Genomic DNA, 23,511 nt, shown 5'->3' with positions numbered 1-23,511 from the left:
GTATCACTTCTGACCACCATGTGAGTGCTTGCCCTGTGTGAGTTCTCCATAAAATAGTCTTTTTGGCAAGCAGTTGTTTTGCATTTGAACAATGTGGCCAGTCCATCAGTTTGAATGATTAGCAATTTAAGTAAAGTCCTTAAGTAAGGACCTCAGTGTCTGGTACCTCATCCTGCCATGTCATCTTCAGAATCTTCCTAAGACAATTCAAATGGAAGCAATTCAGTTTCCCTGGGCATGGTGCTGGTAGATTGTCCATATTTTAGAGACATACAACAATGAGGTTAGTACAATGGCTCAATAGACCTTCAGTTCGGTAGTCAGTCTAATACCCCTTCTCTCCCATACTTTCTTTTGGGGCCTCCCAAACACTGAGCCAGTTTCATTATCAATGTATATATCCCTGGAAAGTATACTACCAAGGTAAATGAACTTAGCCACAGCATTCAAAAGTTGTCCATTTGCTGTAACCGATGCTTCCACATATGGATGATGTGGTGGTAACTGATGGAGCACCTGTGTTTTCTTGGTGTTAATTATTAGGTCAAAATTAGCACAAGTAGCAGGGAATTGATCCTTACTTTGTTGTATCTCAGTTTCAGAGGCTGTATTGAGTGCACAATCATCTGCAAACAGAAAATCACGCACCAACACTGCCTTTGGTCTTGACTTGTAGCCTTTTCAAGTTGAAGAATTTCCCATCAGTGTGGTAGTTGACCTTGATGCCATGTTCATCCTTATTAAAAGTATTTGACAACATGACTGAAACCATCATGCTAAAAAGCATGGAAGCAAGCACATTGCCTTGTTTCACTCCTTCTGAATGGTGAAGGCTATCCCTCCTTAACACAGTGTAAGAACACATCAGCTTTCCTGGCTGCTGTTGATAATGGCACTAGCTGTTAATAATATGCCATGGGTATTGTGTTCTTGTGGCATTGATGTTTTGAATGTCACTATGAGACTTTACATTCATCCCTGTTCAGTTTCAACATGCTTTATTTAGTACAGCATTACATAATCTTTTTGGATGCCAACTTGTTGTCTAGTGTGTATTCAGTTAATATACATTTCTGGTAGTTTTGCTACTATTATACAAAATACCTGAAGCAATTTCTGGCTAAAATAGAAAATGACTTTTCCTATCAATCCTCACAAGTGATTAAGCAGGTCTTCATTAGGTATTTTATCTAGCATAGCTCTTGATTATGTACCATCAAGACCAAATAAAGGCAGCAACATATAGGGAAAAAAACTGACGTGCATTCCAGAGGAAGACCAAATGTAGACTGAGTGGGAAAATGAACCAAAATCTGGATCAATAAAAGTCCCATTTCCTTTTGCTATTTTACCTCTAATCAAAGTGATTTTGTGATACTTCTTACTTTTTGTCTATTCCCAACACTCACCCAACCCAATGAAGCATACAATTCCTGTAAAACTTTGAATTCTGTTATCCTATAATTTCATGCTGCAATAATGCAACATTGGCAAGCATTTTATAAGACTCCAGGCCTTGCCAAATTATTATTTAGCTGTTATGACAGTCTTATGTTTTTCTCATATGTTTCTGGCAAAGTTTGTATACTTGGATAGAGGCGAGTTACTCAGGGTGGAAATTTGCCTTACACCATTGAGGTGATTATTGATGTGCTGTGGTTTGAAATACTTTGCTAAGATTCCCCACCCCCAAAAGACCTGACCTTGTAGTATTTCCTTAAATTCCACCCTTAAAGACTCATTCCTTTGGTTCTTATGTCACTGACCCTTGTTTAAAAGCCACTACTACTGTAAAGAAAAAAAAATAGTGGAGAAACAGAGTTCCAGACCTGTGACTGGTGTGGAAAATTACTTCCAGAAATTCTGATTGGCAAAATGCATAGTCTTAGAGAAGGGGTTCTTAATCTGGGTGTCGGTAGGTTTCTGAGGGCCCATGAATTCAGATGGGGAAAAATACATCTTTAGTTTTATTAATCCCTAACTGAAATTTATATTTCCTTCAATTATATATATATATATATTTTTAAAGCATTGTTCTGAGAAGTCCATAGACTTCATAAGGCTGTCAAAGGAGTTCTATGACAGAAAAAATTAATAACCCATCTCAGAGGATTACCTGAGACAATGAAAAGTTGAGTGATTTGTCCATGATGACAAATGGTATGTGTTAGAGAAAGGAATTGAACTCAGGCCCTTCTGATTGCCAGGCATACCATGGTGCCTCATTGGGAGGGAGGGTAAGAATTGTTGGTCAGGAAAACATTGTGCTTTAAGTTTTCTAATAGGTTTGGATGAGGGATGGATGGGTAAGGTCAGATCTCAGGGTATAACTAATGTAATAAGAATATATAAATTACCAGAGACTAGGATGAAGGCAAAATCTATTTAGGAATTGGGGGATGGTGAGAAGGAAAGACAGTGCTAAAAGGATGGTGAATGGGCACCTTAGACACAGTTAAGGGTTTTCCAGCTTTGTCTCTTGCTTTAGCATCTATAGTTATGCAAATGAACATTTCTATTGTAGTGCTGCTCAATTATTTTCTTTTAAAAAAAGTTTTATTGATTTTAAAAATGTTCATGTCATTTCCCAGTGATAACCCTCCCCATGCTTCCTTGTTATGGAAAAGCATAATTAAGCAAAATAAAACAACACTTTGGCCTTGTCTGACAATGGATGCTTCATTCTGCACCCATAATCCTCCACCTCTCCTCTGAGTGGAAGAGAGTATGCTTTACTGTCAGCCCTCTGAAGTCAAGACTAGTGATGGTATTGATCAGAGTTCAGTGTTTTCCTTTAACTAAAAAAAAAAAAGGAAAACATTATAAACTGTTGTCCTCATTCTACTTAATTTGGTCTGTGTCAGCTCATACTAGTCTTCTGAAGTTTCTCTAAAGTCCTTATATTCATAATTTCCTAGGGTACTACAATATTCTAATGCATTCATATGCTACATTTTGTTCAGTCATTCCCTAATTAATGGACACACACCTTTTTCCCTGTTCTTTGTCCTGCAAAAATCATGAAAACATTTACAAAACACATATAAAGGAACTTTTCCTCAGTCTTGATCTCCATAGGATTATCTCCTGAGTGGTTTCCTAGCCATTTATATTCCAATAAATGTATTCAGCCTGATACACAATCTTCCAAATTTCTACTGCAAAAGAAGAAACTTGGATCAGCATATATTCTGAAGAGTTTAGACATGAATTTGACATCTCTGACAACCAAACAGAAGGCTCTAAATATGTCCAGAGCTCTACAGTGATATTTTATTATTTTATCCTTAATTTTGTAGGTCAGAAATTTTACTTTCTGTCTTCCAATAACGTGTTATTGTAAAAAGACCATCCAGCAGATGGTGACCCAGCAACAAGCAAATTTGTTAAGCTTCATTTTGTTCTTCTGAGATAATAACATGGTTGTAGGGCTTTTAATTACTACATGAACTCAGTCAAAAAAGTAATAATACTAAAAGACAGAAAATGGCTGGTGGAAACCACTCCCTTTCCTTTTATTTATTAATGGCAGAGACAGGCTGGTTTTCTCATGAGAAAGTTGCTCATGAATTTTCATTTAAAATAATAAATTAGTGTCCATCTTTAATATGTTTAGAGTGGAAAGGGATTCTCCATGCAACTTCGCATATCATATTCCATGTCTGTGAAGTGAAATTTGACTCTTTAATGATATTATAGGGCTAGATGCTGCTGCTCTGTATCCCTTTTATTCTTAGAAGGCCAAAGAGAAAAGGAAAGGATGGTGAAAGAATAAGGACCATTATTAGAATCTTCTTCCTTTGTTTTTACTTTTTTTCTTTTAGCAAGATTTAACTCTGTTTCCTTTAGTTTCCCTCTTAGAAGAATGGAGATACACATCTTAGAACAAATAAATGTGGATCATATACACCTAATGAATATTTTTGGAAGGAATAAATATGCTGAAGAAACTATGAAAATTGGATAATTTAAAAAAATACCTGCATGTAAGAACTGATATCTCAAGAGCTTCTCTTGTTTTTCTGGATGTGGGGATGTGAATAAAATGATATGCTAAGCATACCAAAGGTGGATTCTAAATGCAAAAAGAATCTTCAACCGTGGATCAGAAAATGCTAGGTTTTTTTTTTTTTTAATCCAAGTGCTCTTCTTCTTTGATCAGTAATTGCCCTATTTTGCTGATTTGTTCATTTCGTTGTCAGTTTCAATCAGAATTCCTTAGTAAACCAAACTGAAACTTTATATATTCAAATAAGTCTCTCATTGACTTCGCATTGCTAAAACTTTATCATTTAAGCAAAGTTCAAGTTGCAATATTGAGTTAACGGTGCTCATTCTAAATATCGAAAACGGCATGAACCTATGGAGTAGGGCTTATGGCTTGAACTTTGTATGGCAACCATATCATACCCTAGCATCCAGACTAGCAATAAATTAGACTAGGCAAGTCTATGGATATTTAATGAATGGGCAAAAGTATGGAATATGTACACATGCATATATGCATACGTGAATATGCATTCATATAAATATATAGATATACACACAGATATGTGTGCTGTCAATCCTGTATAAAAATCAGGTCAACTAGGTAATCAATAAATAAAATAAAGCATTTATTCAGGGTCAAAGAATTGCAATTTGTAACAGCCTCAATTAAAAATGGCCTTTTTTGCATGTGAGTTTTAATTTATTTTCAGACTCGTCAATGCATACATGTGTATGTGTTTGCATAAATAAGCATGTTTATGTATATAGATATAATATATGCATTTGTGTGTGTCCACACACAAACACACACATTAACCTTGGAAAAGGAGAATAGAATGCTGGAGGAGATACTGAGAAAATATTGCCATTCTCCTAAAATTCTGTTTGCTTTGTCTTTGTTCTTTTGAGTCATTTATGCTCACTGCCTCCACTTCTCTTTCTCCTAGCCTCTTCTATTTACTTCTAACCCCTTTCAATCTCTATTTCAACACTACCTCTTAGCTGTAAGTATAATCCAAGGCTTTGAGTGATTTCTTAATTACTATAATGGCCTGTTCTCAGTCCTCATCCTTTTTGACCTCTACAGAATATGATACCATAGATCAGTATGAATATGATATAGATCTCAATACTTTCTCTTCCCTTCGTTTTTGTAGCACTGCTCTCTCCTCATTCTGCTTCTACTTCTCTGACCACTCCTCCTTTACTGAATCATCATCCATGACAACTATACACGAGTACATTTCAGGGTTCTTTCCTGGACCTTTTTTTGTTCCTCTGTATACCCAGTGATATCATAAGCCCCTATGATTTCAATTATAATATCTGTACAGATTATTCCAAAACCTACATATCTAGCTCTCATATCTTTCTACATCAACAATTGTCTACTGGATATCCCCAACTAGATTAATTAATTCAAATAAAAATATCCAAAATAGAACTTTTCTTCTCCCACTAAACTTGCTCCCTTTCTTAACTTCCCTTTTCTACTGAGGATAATGGCTCCCTTTCAGTAATCCAGGGTGGCAGCTTTGGAGAGATACTCAACTCTATTCTCCTTCATTCCTTTCCCTGCATCGAAATCATTTGACAAATTTTGTTCCTTTTATTTCTACACTTTTCCTGTTTTTCACTTTCTCTTCCCTCACATGGTCACCATGCTACTTCAGTCTCTAATTAGCTATTAAATGGACTCATTCAATAGCCTCCTAATTTGTCACCATGAATCCAGTCTCTCCCAGTTCCAATTCATCCTCCACACCTGCCAAAATGCTGTTCTTAAAGCATAGATTTGTTCATGGAACTCTCTTGCTCAAGAAGTGTCAGTGACTCCCTCTTGCATACAGCATAAATTATGTGACTGCTTTCATAGTTCTATGAGAACTTGCATGTTTGAGTGAACTCTGACACTGACTCCACACAGATGAAGTCATTATTTAGACCCAGATTCACTTCTTTATTCCTCTTGGTGCTCTGCTTTTGACTCTCAGAACTTCCTTCTCTGCCATGCTCCTCTAGAGATGCCTTCTCTCCCTCCCACCACACCCCCACTTTTTATCTTCCCTTTATATGTCGCCTTCCCATATTATGATTCAAGCACTTTGAGGGCAGAAACTGGCTTTCTTCTGCCTGTATATGTAGCATAGTAAACAATGAATAAATGTTTTTTGATTTACTGATCAAATCTCTTTTGCAAAGGAAACTGCATTTTATTTTTAGGAGGAAGAAATTTTTCTGTGAGGCAGCTTATGGTGGATAGAATGCTGAACCTGGGATAAGGAAGAACTTTAAAACCAATCTCACACACATACCAGCTGTGGGACCCTAAGCAACAGACGCTTAGCCTCTGTTTGCCTCAACTATAAAATGGGGATAACAATAGCACTTAACTCTCTTCTTTGTGTCTCTCCCCTTTCTTCCTTTCTGTCTCTCCCTCCCTCCCTCCTTTCTCTCTCTCTCTGCTCTCTCCCTTCTTTTCTCCCTTTTGTTTCTTACCTTCCTTACTCTCTCCTTTCTCCTCTTTGACATACATGTCTGCTATGAAACTCCTTGCTTAAGATCACTTTCATCTCAAAACTTATGATCTACTAACTAAAGGTCAATACCTTTTTCACCTCTTAATTTAGGGATAAGGACACTAACAGGAAGGATAGTAAAGTTGACTAAAAGAGCAAAGAGAAGTATAACGAAAGTATATTCAAAATCAGTGAGAAAATGGTTTGGATATGGGAAAAGGACTGTGTGTCTTATATTTTTCATTAACTTATTTGAAGTTTGTCTTCATCAGAAATTCCATTTCACATATCTTATATTAGCTTTGTGTAGGCTTCTTCCCCCATCTACAAGATAAGAAGCAAGGTATACAACATAATTCTAGCATGGTGAACCAAAGAATATAGCTTCCTTTCAGTTCAGAGAACTACTTTGTAGACGAAGTTCAGGCATTTCACGTAAGAATCATTGCTGATTCAGGTTGCACCGTCAGGTGTGTAAGAAGTACACTGACTTCTGATGTTCCAGTGAGAAGACTGCTTCAATGCATCTCATGCCTAGCTGATGTTCCTGCTCCCAGATCCTTTGAGAGCTGCCTTCTAACCATCTGTTGTTGATGCATTTGCACACTCTTGGATGATGGTCAAGGGAGAAGGGTTGAGATCTTCATATAACATGAGTTAGAAGATCATTTTGTTGCCAAAAGAGGAAAATTTTGTTCTTTCAGAAAGTTACTAAAATTTGCTAGCTCCTTTATGGTGTAATTGGAGGGCTTGATTATGGCAGAAGAACTCTACTCTCTTCATGTCTAAACATATCAAAAAATAACTTTCCTAGGCAGAGCTCACTAGACACATCTTTACAAGATACAAGGAGTAGAAAACTGAAAGGAGCAAATTAAGGCATGATACATTGGAGGGAGGGGGGACCTTTTATCTATTAATTTTCCAGCTGTCACCAGCCTCACCAGATGATCTTCTGGTCATCACACCATTTATAGAAACTGTGCAAAATAACTTCATAAGGGAATTTTTGGACCCACATATTTAAAGAGAAATATATAAATTGTTTCTTCTAGTCTGTCTCTGTCTACCTATGTTTCTGTATCTGTCTTTCCATCTCTATCTATCTGCCTCTCTTCTTTCTCCTCTTTGACATCATACTTACATAGAAAACATTATATCTTCCATGAAACCACTTATAAAATCTGTAATATCCATAGCTGAATATCCCAGTCTTGAAAGTTGTAAGGACAGAGGACTCTTCTAAGCAATCACATGCTTCTCCCATTGTGAGCAACTGAAATATCATTCATCTATCCAGACTTAATAATGGACCCAAGATCATCACCACTTATCCACATTATTGCAGTTGGCTTGTTTCTAGCCTTTTAGAATGCGATACTATCGTCGATTCCACCCTATTGCAAACAAAGGTTGTTGGTTAAATCACTTGTACTAATGGCATCCCCCCACCCCCAACTAGAGTCTATAGCATCATGAAATTTAATATACAATTGATATTTTTATTGCCCCATTTTGGTCCAGTTTCTCCCATCAGCAGACACGCCTTATAATATTTTTGTCAGATCTAGTAAGGTGATGCTTTTTAAATGGTGAAAGTCAATTCTCTAGGCAAGCAATCATTTAATGGGTATGGGGAGATAGGGAGAATGCAGTAATAAGATAGTCACTTGATAGATCCACATTTATAACTATGGTTTCTGCTTCATTGTTATTGATGAGTTTTTTCTCAGTTACAGTTTGACAAGATTCAAGGATTCCTTTTAAGAGGTGATTTTTTTTTTGACGAATTTGCAGTTTTTCAGCTAGTGCTTTCTTTCTTGGATCACAGTGTTTTAGAAGAATCTCTGCTTTACTTATTCACCAGGCTTTCAATAGAGAATCACATTAATCCTTTTAAGCTCCTTATTCTAATGATTTATTTTGTTGAAAACTGTAGTGATCCTCTTTTGAATTTTAATGATTGCTGGCTATTCAAGGATTCATTGTTTTGACTTCCTGTCCTTACCTTTGTTTCTTACATGTCTGTAGGGAACACCTGTCTAATACTGTATCTGGCCTTAGTTCTCACTGGCTTACCATATTCACTCAAGCCTATCTTAAAGTGTTAAGCTGAAATGCTAGCTACTCATCCATGAAAATAAATGTAGGATATATATTTGCAGAGATAGGCAGATAGACAGCAGAAGGACAGGTAAATGGATTGAGTCGTTTTTTTTCCAGTGAAAGTAATAATTTGGATATGATGATGTATTGTAATTATCATAGAGAAGTTAGTTAAATAGAATATTCACAGTCCTAAGTCGGTAAGGGTTTAATACATATGATACATCTAATAGTAACTGATAGTTTGGAGTGTTGCTCTTGCCATGGGCACCAGAATTCCTATAAGCCACTCAATTTCCATTTTTCAATATGACAAGTATAGATATGCTGGGGGCATTTTCCAGTTTGTTTTCTACTGGAAATGGTTCTTTTCAAGTGCTCTGAGATCCCAAGTAATCGCTTTGCAAGAAAAAAGCCACCGCTGGATTGCAGGCATGAATAGTATGAATAACGTTCTATTTTCAAAATCTAACTCCTTTGTCAGTGACTTCATTTTCTCTTTTGTCCACTCTGTGTAACCACACACAGAATGCTTCCCTCGCCTCTCCCCCTTTACAAATATCACCTAGGAACATCATGAGTTTCAAGAATACATTATTCTAATACAAGATTTTAACAACTACACTGTATTTATGCATAATACATTTTCTTCCTTATCTACAGACTTTTGGACTTTGATTCAGAATATCAGGAGCTCTGGGATTGGCTGATTGACATGGAATCTATAGTGATGGACAGCCATGACCTGATGATGTCAGAGGAGCAGCAACAGCATCTTTACAAGGTTAGAGCTACCATTTCTGCCTTTACTTTGCTATAGAAGATCTGATTAGCCTGACAAGTCTTTCTCTCTTAGGATATTGCTACGTTCATTGTATGTATCATGGTGTCTATTAGAATTGCCTTCCCTGTCCCCAACCTCATTTCCATCCCCTGTGTGCTGACAGGCTGCACCGACATCATAATTGCAAGAAAGTTCTCTTTATCACATTCTATTTGGCATAATTCTATAGAAAGACAAAGATTTATCTTCAAGATGAATAGCAATAAATGAAACTGCATTAATAAATAGGCCCAAACAAAATGAAGAATAAATGGTATGGTAGCATTTAACAAATGTGTTTTGATTGGAGCACTCCAATGGATATTATCTACCCCTTAGATCTTTTCAGGAAAGAAAGAAATTCACCCAGGGTTTGTTTTGGTGTTTCCAGGATGCAGGACCCTTCCCATTTAATTTTTATTAGTGATACATGAAGCAGATGATATCATGTCGAGTCAATACATTGTGCTTGTGATTTAAGGAAACTGATTTTCAAATCACATATTGATTACTGGTCATCAGTCTAATAAACACTATGTGTGTGTGTCTGTATACACACACACACATGTATGCATGTATAGAATTTTCTCTCTTTGCTGCTCTACACTTAGCCTCGTACATTTTATCAATCTTTCTACTTAACAAGGAGTTTTAGAAGTTTTCACAAAATAGCCATGTGATTTTGATTGAAGAACATGTTGTAGGCTTCCCAGTAACTGAAAAACTGTAGGGGGAGGGAAGAGGGACTTTCCATAGAAATATCAGGCTGCAGTAAATCTTCCTCATTTAGGCAATTTTTATTGGAGTAATTCTGACAGTTGTCATCCTTGAATTGCTTTGAGCATATGGCATATTTCAAAGAGCAGATTGTGAATCATAAAAAATAAAATTAATAACTAACCACAGAATCAGCAACAGTATAATGACAAGAAACAACTACCCTCTAGACTTAAAAAAAAATTCTTAGAGAATAACTAGTGTATTCAAGGTCAAATAAAAGTTGTTTTCTTTCTTATTCCATAATACTGTTTTAAGATACTTTTTCGCAAATGTAATACCTGAACTCTCCCAACCTCCACTCCAAAAACAGAAGAAACCTAATTTTTGTAGGTTTAGTTGACTTTAATTAGAGTCTCTTGGGAATCATTTTCATAAGAGAATGTGGAAAGTGCCTCTAGGGCTCAATGAATGGAGAAACTTACACCTCCAGAGAATTTTGTCTCCAATAAATGGATTTTAATGACCATTAGTCTTTTTTAGATATTTGTCAACATCAAGAGCAAAGCTATCAAATTCGTCTTCTAATATAATGCCATGATATTGGCAATATCATCCTAAAATAATGAAACCCAGGTCACTTGGTACATTCTAGGTCAAATCCAGGAATCACATATGGAAAAAAAATTGTCAGTTTAAATCTCTAGTAGGATCATATTATTTTTCTCTTTCTAATTCCTACATCTTTTATAAGTTATAAGGATATAAACATTAAAAATCAACCCCCATTTAAGGGGGAAAATTAAAAATTACAAAGGACCATTTAGCCATATGGCCTTAGCCACAACTTGACAGGCCATTGAACCCTAGATGCCACTCACATTAGTTATCTTGCCCTATTTCCTACCACATACACACAGTCCACCATACTCAGAAAAGTTGTGTTTTCCTTGTAAAAACAAAAAAAAAATGACATCCAGATAATCTATGTTGCAATCAGCATCAAATCTTAAAAAGAAAGGGCTGTTCCCAGATCACACTTTCTACTCTCTTCCACTCTCTTGCTTAGTGACTTCAGCACTGAGAGTTCTCATGGGTCACGGTACTATTTACAAGCTTCTTTTTCTGCCTTTGTCTCTTTGCCTAGAGATATCATGTATTGCAATGTATAGAGATAAATAGATTTGGAATTAGAGAATTTAGGTCTGAATCTCTGTTGTGATTTTCTACCTGTGTGACCTTGTACTAATCAATTTAGGTTCTTGGAGCCTTAATTTCTTTATTTGTAAAATGACAGAATGAAATTGGATGATCAAAACTGACTTTTTATAGCATGCTAAGTTTTACAAAGCTCTTTACTTGATCCTTGCAGCAAACCTGTGAGATAAGTACTAGGGATAATATTATCCCTATTAAAATATTTTTATTATGAATTTTAAGACATCAGTAAATATGGACATTTCCATATGCAAAGGAAAACAGAGGATTGTGTGAAATCTCAAATCTTGATTATGTAGCACCAGGTTTTTAAAAATTAAATTTAACACAAATAAAATTTAGTACAAATAACTTCCCTGATTATCTGTTCCATTCTGATCTTCCTATTCTCTTTTGTATGTTTTCAAAACATTTACACTCCTTTCTTCTTCCTTCTTTCCTTCCTTTCTCTCCTTCCTTTCTTCTTTTATGCTTTCTTTCTTGGATTATTATCACTATATCCATTACTCTCCCCTCAAAACCTTCCCCCATAACAAATATATATATATAGTCAAAGAAAATAAATTCATACATTGGCTGGGTCTGAAAATGTATGTCTCATTCTGTAATCTAGTTCAGTACCTCTTTCTTAAGAACTGGGAAGCCGGCTTTATCATCAATCTTCTCACGTCATAATTAGTCAGAGTTGATCAGAGTTCTTAAGTTTCATATGTAACGAGACTGTCTTCGTTTGGCTCAAAGGGAGACCAGAATAGTTGTTTCTAGTCTCTGCTTTGCCCATCCTTTTCAAAGGGAGATTTTGGTTCCTTCAAGGAAGAGAAGCAGGAGGTGGAGACCGGAACTGTTCTGCTGTCCTCAAAGAAAGGGAATACCAGGTTATGATAATGTCCATCTGCATCCTTAAATATTGTTAGTCTAGAGGATGTGACTTTAAGGTTCAACCTAATCTCCAGATCAATATTTCTTAATGGGAAAAGGAGGACTCTAAAACTTTATATCCAAGACTTGAATTCCTTCTCACCAAAATCCAGTTTCACAATGAACACACATAACAAATTGCAAAAAAACCCAATTATCCAAGTTGATAGCAAAACAAAAATCAGAGGAAGTTATACATAGAAGCATATATATCAGACAATACAGAGTGAAGCTCTCTGATGGGAAGTGAGGTAACTCAACACAACCAAGGGAACACAGATCTCACCCAAAAGGAAAATTCCCCTAAATCTCCAGTGTAGCAAGCTGGGGAGCAACATGATAAAGATTATCAATTCCTTTTATACTGGCTTCTTCTCATACTCTTTCTCCCCTCATGTTCCTGAAGAGAGGTTGAAAATTCATGCCTCTTTTCTCGCAAAATTGGAGACTAGCACTCTCTCTCTCTCTCTCTCTCTCTCTCTCTCTCTCTCTTGCTTTTTGGATGAGGGAAGGCAGGGCAATTGAGATGAAGTGACTTGCCCAAGGTCACATGGCTAGTAACTGTTAAGTGTCTCAGGCCGGATTTGAATTCACTTGACTCCAGGGCAGGTGCTCTATTCACTGTGCCATCTAGCTGCCTCAGACCAGCAATTTCTAAAGAGATTAGAGAAAGACTGAAGAGACCTCTTCTTTCTAGTCAGCTTTACTCTGCCTCTGACACAGATGGTGGGTATTCATTCCACCAATGAGGAGAGAGTCCCATACTAAAGATCTTTAGGGCTTGGATTACACACAACTGGTGTCTTGTACTCATATGCATTTTCTCCCAGTTATGGTGACATCAGTCTTTATTAGTTTATACAAATCTTCCCATGTTTCTCTGATTATTTTCCTTTCAGCATTTCTTGTGGCACAATAATATTCTATTACATTCATAAACCATAATTTGTTCAGCTATTTCCCAATAGATCAGTACCTACTGTGTTTCTAGTTCTTTGTTATATTAAGTGCTACTATACATATTTTTAACAGAGGGGTCTTTTCCCTCTCTCTTTGAGCTCTTTTATCCTCAATAGTGGTATCACTGAGGAAAAGAGTTAAAAGTTTAGTAATGTTTGGTGGGGATATACTTCTTTTTTTTTTTTAAGCAATAGGGGTTAAGTAACTTGCTCAAGGTTACACGGCCAGTTATTTCTGGGTGTGGTGCTGAGTATCTGAGCCCAGATTTGATCCAGGTCATCCCAACACTGGAGCTGGTGCTCTTACTCACTGAGCCACCTGGCTGCCCCTAGGGGATATACTTCTAAATTGCTTTCCACAATGGTTGAAACAATTTGTAGTTCCACCAAAAATATACTAGTGTCCTGTCCTCCCACAACCTTTCATTTTTTATCCTCTTTGTCAACCTTAAGAATGGGAGGTAGGTTCTCAGAATGTGTTCGTTTGCATCTTTCTAATTATTAGTGATTGGGAGTGTTTTTCCTATAGTATTGGTTGACTACATCTCTTCTTTTTGAAAACTGCCCATTCATATCCATTACCCCTTTTTTAGAAATGAGAAAACTGAGGATGAAAGATTAAATGACTCGCCCATGTTTAAACACAGCTAGTGACTGTTAGAAGCAGAATTTGAGCCCTGGCCTGGCATACCATTACCCCTTTGCTCTCACTAAAGGCCTGTCCAGCTCTGAAGCCAATGATGATGTTTAGCAAATCCTTTTTTTCTTCTATTTTTACATGAGTCATGGCAACAAACATGCACCATTTTCTTCTTGAGAGGCAGTATGGTCCAGTGGAAAGAGCCCAGCCAGGTCTGGGTTAATTCTCTCTTCTTCCACTTAGTAGCTGTGTAACCAGGGCACGTTACTGAAACTTTCTGAACCTCAGTATTCTCGACTAGAAAGTAGGCACAAGGTTGTTTCTAGTATTTACTTCTAAGATTGTTTTTAGGATTAAAAGTTGTTTGCTTAAAAGTTTCATATGATTTGTCAAGCATTTTTATTATTAACAATAACCCCATTGGGGCAGCTAGGTGGTGCAGTAAATAGAACACTGACGCTGGAGTCAGGAGGACCTGAGTTCAAATCAGGCCTCAGACATGTGACACATTTACTAGCTATGTGACCTTGGACAAGTCACTTAACCCCAATTGTCTTGCCTTGCCCCCTCCTCCAATTTTTTTTTTAAATTTAAAAACAATGACCCCATTGAAAAGTAGAGGCTGGTGAGGAATGCCAAGCAAGATGGTGCATGTGTTGCCACTATGACATAGGGTCCCTTTTGATCAATAATCAGTAAACATTATATGCCTACTATATGTTAAACACCATGATAAGTACTGGTGATACAAAAGAGGCAAAAGACTGTCCCTGCCCTCAAGTAGCTTACAATCTAATGAATCCTTTGACACTATAACTTCTGACCTCAACTCTTTTGTGACCTTAGGGTCTAAACCATGCTTATCTCAAAGCTTGTTCCTGATCCAAAGAAATCAGAAACCTAGAATTCTGTATTTGTCTTATGTTGTCAATATATGTTTATATTATTCTAGCACTTAGAATGTGAATTCCTTAAAGTTAGGGACTATTTTCACTTTTCCTTTGAGTTCCCCACACTTAGCAAATTTCCTAGCATGTGGTAATCACTTCAAAAATGCTAGTTGATTGTGTGATTAGGAAATTGAAGTCCAAAGAGATTGTGACATACTCAAGTTGATCAGGAGGAGAACTGGAACCACAAACCATGTCTCCTCCCAACTATGTCAAACTTTTTTTTTCTCTTTTGTCACTGAGTAGGTACTGCAGTTTAAGTACTTGTGGGGGGTGAGGTCCCCTAGCTTTGATCAGCTTCATTTACCATATCTCATTTCAAGTATATCTGAATTCTGGGGAGGAACTTGAAATGAACCTGTCTTTCTAAGAAACATCTCAACCTCAGGGGCTGACCTTGAGCCTAATCAGAAAAGTGACATCTTGAGACACCTAAGGGATTTCTGTGTGTCTCCCCCCACCCCAAGTTTTCCTGATCTGCACTCATTCCCTTAGGGTCCTTTTGCTCCTGAGACCTTTAGAATTATCTACTCAACCCTGAAAATCAGTAAGATTCTTTGGTATGAAGCTTATAAGTGGTTGGTGCTCTTCAAGACTTAGACCCCCCAAGTCTTCATGATTAGCCAATCCTAAGATTTATGAAAGAAAGTTACTGGAGTTTGGGGTAGGGATGGGTAATCTAATTACATATTTTTCTTAAATTTTTTCATCCAGAAATTAAAAAGCTACCTTTCCAGCCTTTCTTCATGTGGATTTCTTGTATCTTATGTACCCATCTTACTGAACTATTCACTGAATGCCATTTTCATCTTGAAATGACACCCCACTGTAGGTTTTCTTTCCCTCTTCAATTATTTAGAAGCACTTTGTTTTGAGAGACAACAGAGCTTAAAGGTAGGAAAAGTAAGGAACTTAGAAGCAGGAAACCTTGTCAACTACCACCTTCTATGACTCTTGAGTCATTTAACCTACCTCACAGGGTCATTGTGTGAAAACTACCTTGTATATGCTAAAGTACTATAGATACAGAAATGGTCTAGATATTTTCTTTGTACTTATTCCATTCTGTGATTAAAAAGGGATCTTTGTCAATATGTAACTACGACACACACAAGTTTATAACATACAGTGTTACTTTAATGTAGTCACATATAGCATAAATTATACATATGGATAAGGATGGGGACTAGATGTGATTTTATTGAGACAGGAAACACAGGTGAGGAAACTACTTCTACCAATGCAGGTGGTGTCTTCTCTGAAAATTAAAACATTATTAGGCTATCCCAATGTAATAGCAATGGAATTTAAAGATCCCCCTGTATTGGCTTGGTGTTTAGTTTGATTGTGTTAAAACCCAGAGCCTGTTAATCCCACTTGTGGGATGGACTTGTTGACATGAAAAGAGAGGGCTGAACTGGAAGGAGCTGGTGACGTAAATTTACACAGAAACGAGAAAAGAGAGAAGCAGAAGAACTTTTTGGAGGCAGCACCCTTTTGGAGGCAGAGAGAGACTGAGAGGATTGCTGAGGGCCAGTTTGAATTGCCCAGGACTTTTGAGAGCTGCCACCCAGAGCTGCCAAAGACTGAGGAGACATGGCTGTTATGCTGCTACTTTGTCTGTCTGTTTTGATGTTGTTTTGCCAGATTTGTCTACTAGTGAAAGACAGTCCTGTTGTTGCAGAGGTTTGGGAACCTTGCTGTTGGTTCAGAGCTACTGAGACTGTTCTTCAGACAGAGAGTGAATACTGTCCACTGGTAAAGAACAGTGCTATTGTTGCAGAAGTCTTGGCACCTTGCTGTTGGTTCAGCAGCCCCGAAGAAGGATTTTGTTGTTGTATGTTCACAGAAATCTTGGAAGAGGGTTTTGCTAATGTTTTCAGGGGTCCTAGGACTGTTCTGCAGACAGAAAATGAATTAATGAAGAGACTTGCAGTGTATCTTGTGGCCTTGCTAAGGTTTGTCTCCCCAGGAACAAAGATTGCTGAGAACTTGCCTCTTGTCAAGATGAAGAAAAGACCTCCATTTGGGTATTAAATGCTGTGCTTAAGCTTGTTGTAACTCTGGGGTAGATTCAATTGTGATCCAAGGGTGGGGAACTTTTGACCTTTTTGTGCTCTGTGATTGAATAAATGAATTTAATTTACTTATAATTGGAAACTAAACTCCATTTGAGAAGAGGGGCTTTGTGATGGACTAAATGAAGTTATAGCCTAGGGGTGGAGTAATATTTAGAAGAGGGACTTTGTGATTTATTAAATGAATGTAATGTCCAGGGGTGGGGTAGTACTTGATTAAATCACACTTGGGGGTAGTACTTAGAGATTATTGAATCACACTTGGTAAATACTGTATTTTGAATGATGTTAAATTTTGATTCTATCTGTTCTTAATTTGTCACTGAATAAAATGGAGAGCACCTATGCTGGTATTTTGAACCTTGGGAAGTTGCCTTTGCTTGACATTACACCCGAGTAAAGGTATCAAGTGCTTGATTCACAGGCACAATACTAGGAAACAAGATTAAAATGTAATTGGGAAATACTTAACAAAATAGACAAAAATCCCAAAACCTCAAATGTAGAATTGTGTTTTAAAAGTATGGATTAGTGGCCCCCATTTCCATTTGAGTTTACAGCACTATTTTAGAGTGACTTACCTCAATTTATATAGTTTGAATATATGTCAGAGGCAGGACTAGAACCCAGGTCTTCTTGTCTCTGAGACCAGCTCTCTATCCACTATATCAGGAGTGAGGAAATTGTGGCCTTAAGGTCACATGTAGCCTTCTAGGTCCTTAAGTGTTGCCTTTTGACAGAATCAAAATTTTTGGCCTTCTAGGTCCATTTTTTTCCCTGTAAAATTTGGATTCACTCAAAAGGTCATACTGAAGGACCTAGAAGGTCACATGTGACCTGAAGGCCACTGGTTCCCTACCCTTGCACTACACCATACTGCCATTCGAATTTATCACTGTACATCAAATTTATATGCACAGATGCACATAGGTGTATATATCAATGCAACATGGCTTAGTTTCTGTAGAACTGACCGTTGAATCAAAAGGATGAGGATTTAAGTCTTGTAACTAACATCTACTGGCTCTGTGACCCATGGGTGCATTACTTAATCTGCCGAGGCCCCAGGCAAATCTATAAGACTAAAATTGCAAAGAAGGTATTCATGGGTCATTTCTCACCTATTATATTCTTGAAATCACAGTTTCTGTCAATATCAGTGTGTGTGTTTATCATATCTATATATGCAGATAAACATGTAGATATATCCATCTTTTGATTACATATAGCAATACATAAAATTGTATTATGAGACAGAAACTTTATGTGTAGTAGGAGTTTCACAAGCATCTGCCAAAATTAATTGAATCTTTACCTAGGCTACAAACATCAGTTCTTTCCCTAAACTCTATCTAGCAATATATGTAATTAGTAATATTTAATTTTTCCCTTCTTTCTCTGAATTTGCAATTCTCAAAACAAAGTTTTACTTGGTGGAAGACCTGGTGGACAACCATTCTCATATGTGGCATTCTGGGAAAGCAGGGACCATATCTTGGTATAATTTGGCATCTCACAAAGTTTCTTGCACATTGTGGCCTTGGAACATATTTAGCACATTTGGAAGCACTAAAGAAATATCTGCTACATGAATGAATGACGATGCCTTGCATTTTTTAATAGACCTTTATAGTCTACGATGTGTTTGGAGCGTGCCTTAATCTCGTTTGATCTTCAGAATAACCTTATGAATGGGATAAGGCAAGAATTTCAATTTCCATGTTTCCATGAGGAAACTTAGCCTCAAGGAGTGAGTGACAGAATAGGGACTCAAAACCAACTTTTCTGATTGCCATTCCAATGCTGTTGCTACTATAGCATAATGCTTTTCATAATAAAATAGAATCATACCCCTTCATCAAGAATTTAAGGAGTAGAATGAATTTTTTAACTAGGAACATCTACCGAGTAGTGATAAAGTTCCAGATGTGAGCTTCTGCCATTGTAGTACATAGCCACTGACCAGCCAAATTCCCCTACTCCAAAAGTATCTTTAACTGATTCCCTCCTCTCATCCCCTCAGCAATTTTCCATTACAAGGTAATAGAAAGAGTTTCAAATTATGAATCAGAATGCCTGGATTCAAATCTGGACTCTACCATGCATTATCTGTGAGACCTTGGACAAGTCATTTAACCCTGATAAGACCCATCTTCTCACCTATAAGATGGAGATAATTCTTAAATTACTACTTCACAGGTTCCTTGAGAGAACAGTACTTTGTAAACCTTAAAGTGTGCTATTTAAAACTGAATTTAAGTCAGAAAGCATTTATTTTATTCCTATTATGAACCAGACTCTGTGTTAAGTCTTAAAGATACAAAGAGAAAAACAAAACAACCCCCCGCCCATAGAGGCTCTTCACACTTAATTGGAATCAAAGAACCTTTGAGCTGGATGTAACCTTAGCATGTATGTCGTTCAATTTCATTCATAAGAAAACCAAGGTTCACACAGGTAAGATGATTATTCCAAAACTATACAGTTACAAAATGGCTCAGTAAGGATTGGATGAGGCAGGTAAGTGGCCTAGTGGATAGTGCACCAGGCTTGGAGTCATGGAGACATATCTTCCAGAGATCAGATCTGGCCTCAGGTATTTCCTAGCTGATGAACCTGGGCAAGTCACTTTACCCTCCATGCCTCAGTTTCCTCAACTGTAAAGTGAGCTAGAGAAGGAGATGGCAAACCATCCCAGTATCTTTGCCAAGAAAACCCCAAATGGGGTCATGAAAAGTAGGATAAGACTGAAATGACTGAACAACAACAAAGGATTGGAGCCTCGTCTCCAAATGTGGGATTCTGTACTTTTATAGTAGCTGCCTGCCTCTGTGTGCAATAAAAATGTGAATTATTACTTTTACAATGCTTAGCATAGTGCCTGCACATAGTAGGTACTTTATAAATGTTTGTTGATGGATTCTGCATGGTCCATCTGTTGCTTTCTTCTCTATCACTTGGCGTAGCAGTCAGTGCCTAATTTCTCTGCTAAAACCAGCATAGGTCTCCATTAAAAACTGGAGAAATGCTGGATTAGTCATTAAGGGAGACCAAAAAAAAAAATCATACAGTTGAGCCGTAGACCTTTGCTCATTAAATATTACCACTCTGCCCCCGTTCATTGTATATTCTCTTTACTGGTAGCTGCTCCAAAATCAAATGTCATTTTCCCTCTTATATTGATCAGGAAGAAAATAAGCCCAGTCATTTCAGCTGGTCTCCTTGCTGATATTTTCTGTTTCATTCATCAGATCACCCAAAACACTGAATGGTAAGAAGTTGAATATTATAACAACCACCAAGCATTATATAACATTTTTGTTTGCACAGTGTTTGACAAATGCTATCTAATTTAATCTTTACAACAACCTTATGAGAGGTAGGTGTTACTTATTATTACCATTTTACAAATGAGAAAACTCTCTCAGAAAGAGGTTAAGTGACTAGACCAGAGTCACAAAGATAGCAACCATCTGAAGGCTGAATTTGAACTCAGACCTCTATACATTCAGGTCCAGTAATCTCTCCTGTGCATCACAATGACATGTTTCTAAATGTCAGGTTAAGGAGAAAGTTTCCACTAAAACAATAATACAAAAGTTGATGTTCTAAACAGAAAAATAAAGTAAGATTTCATATAACATTTTCTTATTAATAGTATTTTTGGATTCATTAATATTTAAACAAATAGTTTCCATTATTTTTTTTTTGCTAAAAAGCCCTAGAAACAATCTCACTCATATTAGAAATTTTCTCCCTCTTAAGTGAGGTATCTTCTTTTTATTGGGGCAAAAATCGGTATTGCAACCCTCTTTCCTTCACCCTCTTATCAAAATTGCCCCAGTTCTGAATATGGATCTGCTTATTGTTGCTATTTTCTAATAAATGTTGACAGTATTGTCAACTCATAAAAGCACAAACATAGCTTTCTTCTTTCACTTTTAACCCCTCTCCCCACCTTAGAAACACTTCCAAGCTTGTTCCATACACTTCCCTCCTATACCCACCTCAACAAACATAAACACTCATATACCCCTTTCTTCCCTGGGACAATTTAATTTGTCAAAAGTAACTGCTATGATTTTCAAAGTTCAGCTCCTATTTGGACTAGAGTTACAAAGCCAGAATTCATAATCACAGGGAGCTGTCACTCTGCAGGTCTGCATGCACATTAACTATTAATGGAGAAATATTTAAAACTCACTTGCAAAGGAAAAACTCCAATTTTTCATTTCTCTGCAGATCAGAGGTGGTATTATTCTTGGGTTCAGGGAAGCTCAAAACTCCCCCACCCATCCCTTAAATTTTTAAAGATCAATTGACTTGAAATAACTTTGGCCAGCATAATTCTTGCCTAGCTTTTTTTTTGCTGGTGCTGCTTTTCTCATGGATGCCCATGACATGTCCCCATCATCCTGTGCCTAGAAAGCCAGATTTTAGCACAAACTTTTCTTCACCAAATAAGGTACACAGGAGACAGTGCTTCTTTTTAAATGTAGCTACTGTCCAAACAATTCTCGAAGACCATGTGAGAACAGAATCTGAGGGATTCCTTAATCAGAATGTCCTAATTTTGGGGGTGTTAACGCCACAGCTACCCACTGAACAATAGAGAGTATTGTCAGGCTATTACCAAGCTGAGTAACCATTCCAGGGGTTTTTTTTTCACTGCTAAAATGAGGAATCTCGATTACATGACCCTCAAGAATATCATACCAAGAGGTATTAGGGAGCATTACTTTTGGTCCCAATATCTCAATATGATCCTAACCACGTGACCTTAGACAAATAGCTTAAACTCTACATTCTTTATCTGGAAAATGGGCATTTGATTCAATTCTATTACCCATTACCAGGGGTGAAGACCACTGAACCTCCAGGCCCTCTAGGTCTTTCAGTGTAGCCTTTTAAGTGCAAGTTTTACAGAACAAATCCTTTTATTAAAGAGGTTTGTTCTGTGAAGTTTGGATTCAGTTAAAGGGCTGCACTTGAGGACCACATGTGGTCTTGAGCCTGGATGAGGCTCACTGTTCTCATATTCTTCAGCTCTTTAAGTACTCTTTGGGGTAGCAACCTGGGGAGAATTATATGTATTATATTTTACTAAGTAATTTTATGGCCCATGCTTAGGGCTTCCCCAAGGGGCAGCTAGGAGGCATAGTGGATAGAGTGCTGGGCCTGTTGTCAGGAAGACTCATCTTCCTGAGTTCAAATTTGGCCTCAGAGGCTTAATTTACACACTTAACTATGTAAGCCTGGGCAAGTCCCTTAACCTTGTTTGCCTTAATTTCCTCGTCTATAAAATAAACTGGAAAAGTATCAGCAAACCACTCCAGTATCTTTGCCAGGAAAACCCCAAATTGGGTCATGAAGTGTCGGACATGACCAAACAACAATCATCATCTTACAGTGAAAACCTCTCTCCTCCCAAGAGTTTCCACCTAGTTGTCCAGATCTAGAAATTCCAATGATGCCCATTCACCACAAAGATGGCCCTTAATCTATAATTATTTTCATTGGGTCAGAAAGGCTAGAGACCCATTTGTTTTATGCAACAGAGAATAAGGATGAACACTTTGGGCAACTTGGGAGTCCCAAGTTTCTTGCTGGATTGCTACTTCTGTGTGAGCCTGAAGAAAAGGAATCTGACCTGTAAATTGATCTCTAAATGAATCAAATGGACATCTTTAGGACATTTCCTCACCAATAGGTACCTTTCTTTGGCTAAAATTTGAAATGGAAAGGAATGGGGTGAAGGATATAGTGGAAAAGAGTAGAACAAATTTTGTATAAGAAACTTTTGACAGAAAAATGACTAGAAGACAGAAAAAGTAAGGCATCTGCATTGAAGGGGAATGAAAATAGTGTTGTGTTTTTTTAAATATGAAAACTAGGCTTCATATGGAATGAAAAATGGGAGAATAGAAGAATGAAAAGATAGTGCCAAGGAAAAATATAAAGGAGGGCAAGAGCCATAATTACCAATTTTGAAAATTTGTGTAAGTTGGGGAAGGATATATATATAACAAGGCAGAGCAGGGACAGATCATAAAGAAGCCACTCTGGTACCTGGGAGAAGAAGCATGTCTTCTGGATTCTTCCTATTTAACTAATTATTCTTGCTAGCAAGATGCCAAATTCAGATGTTTCCACACTGTGGAAAGAAAACCTAACCTAGATATTACCCAGCATGCATTTGGTCTGAGAAGGGCTGACTTATTTAAATAGAAAAGATGCTTTGGAAAAGAACATTAAAGGGGAAAATGAAGAAATTAAGTACGCGTTAAAAAAAAATATAGATGAATGTTTTTTTTCAAACAGCCCTTGGTTTAAAAAGAATGGTAAAAGGAGCATAATGTATGTATATGTGAGTGTGTATACATATATATATATATACATACATACATATATACATATACACACATATAGATATGGAGTCAAGGAAGAAAAATGAGGCACAGTTGAATCTTCATTTTTGTAATTTTATAGCAATTTTGTATCAAAATGATATGATAGTTATGAACTGATCACAGAAAGCAGATAAATCTGATTTTTCTTATATTTTATCAATTCATGATTTCCAGCTCCTTGAA

General features: G+C 37.1%; 1 protein-coding gene across 5 annotated transcripts in view; it reads left to right on the top strand.

Moving 5' to 3' along the window:
- Window positions 1-23,511, top strand: part of AKAP6 (A-kinase anchoring protein 6) — a 620,041-nt gene that overhangs the window by 447,662 nt on the left and 148,868 nt on the right. For all 5 annotated transcript variants that reach the window (XM_069105978.1, XM_069105977.1, XM_069105976.1 and 2 more), the window contains one exon: window positions 9,279-9,399. In XM_069105978.1, the coding sequence (XP_068962079.1) occupies window positions 9,279-9,399 (121 nt within the window). The remainder of the gene's footprint in view (window positions 1-9,278; window positions 9,400-23,511) is intronic.

This window comes from Petaurus breviceps, unplaced genomic scaffold, assembly GCF_028583685.1.
Source record: "Petaurus breviceps papuanus isolate PSGF00001 unplaced genomic scaffold, PetGlider_PUasm1.0 77, whole genome shotgun sequence".
Taxonomy (NCBI): Eukaryota; Metazoa; Chordata; class Mammalia; order Diprotodontia; family Petauridae; genus Petaurus; species Petaurus breviceps.
Note: the sequence above shows the minus strand (reverse complement) of the source record. Positions and strands in the feature narration are given on the sequence as shown.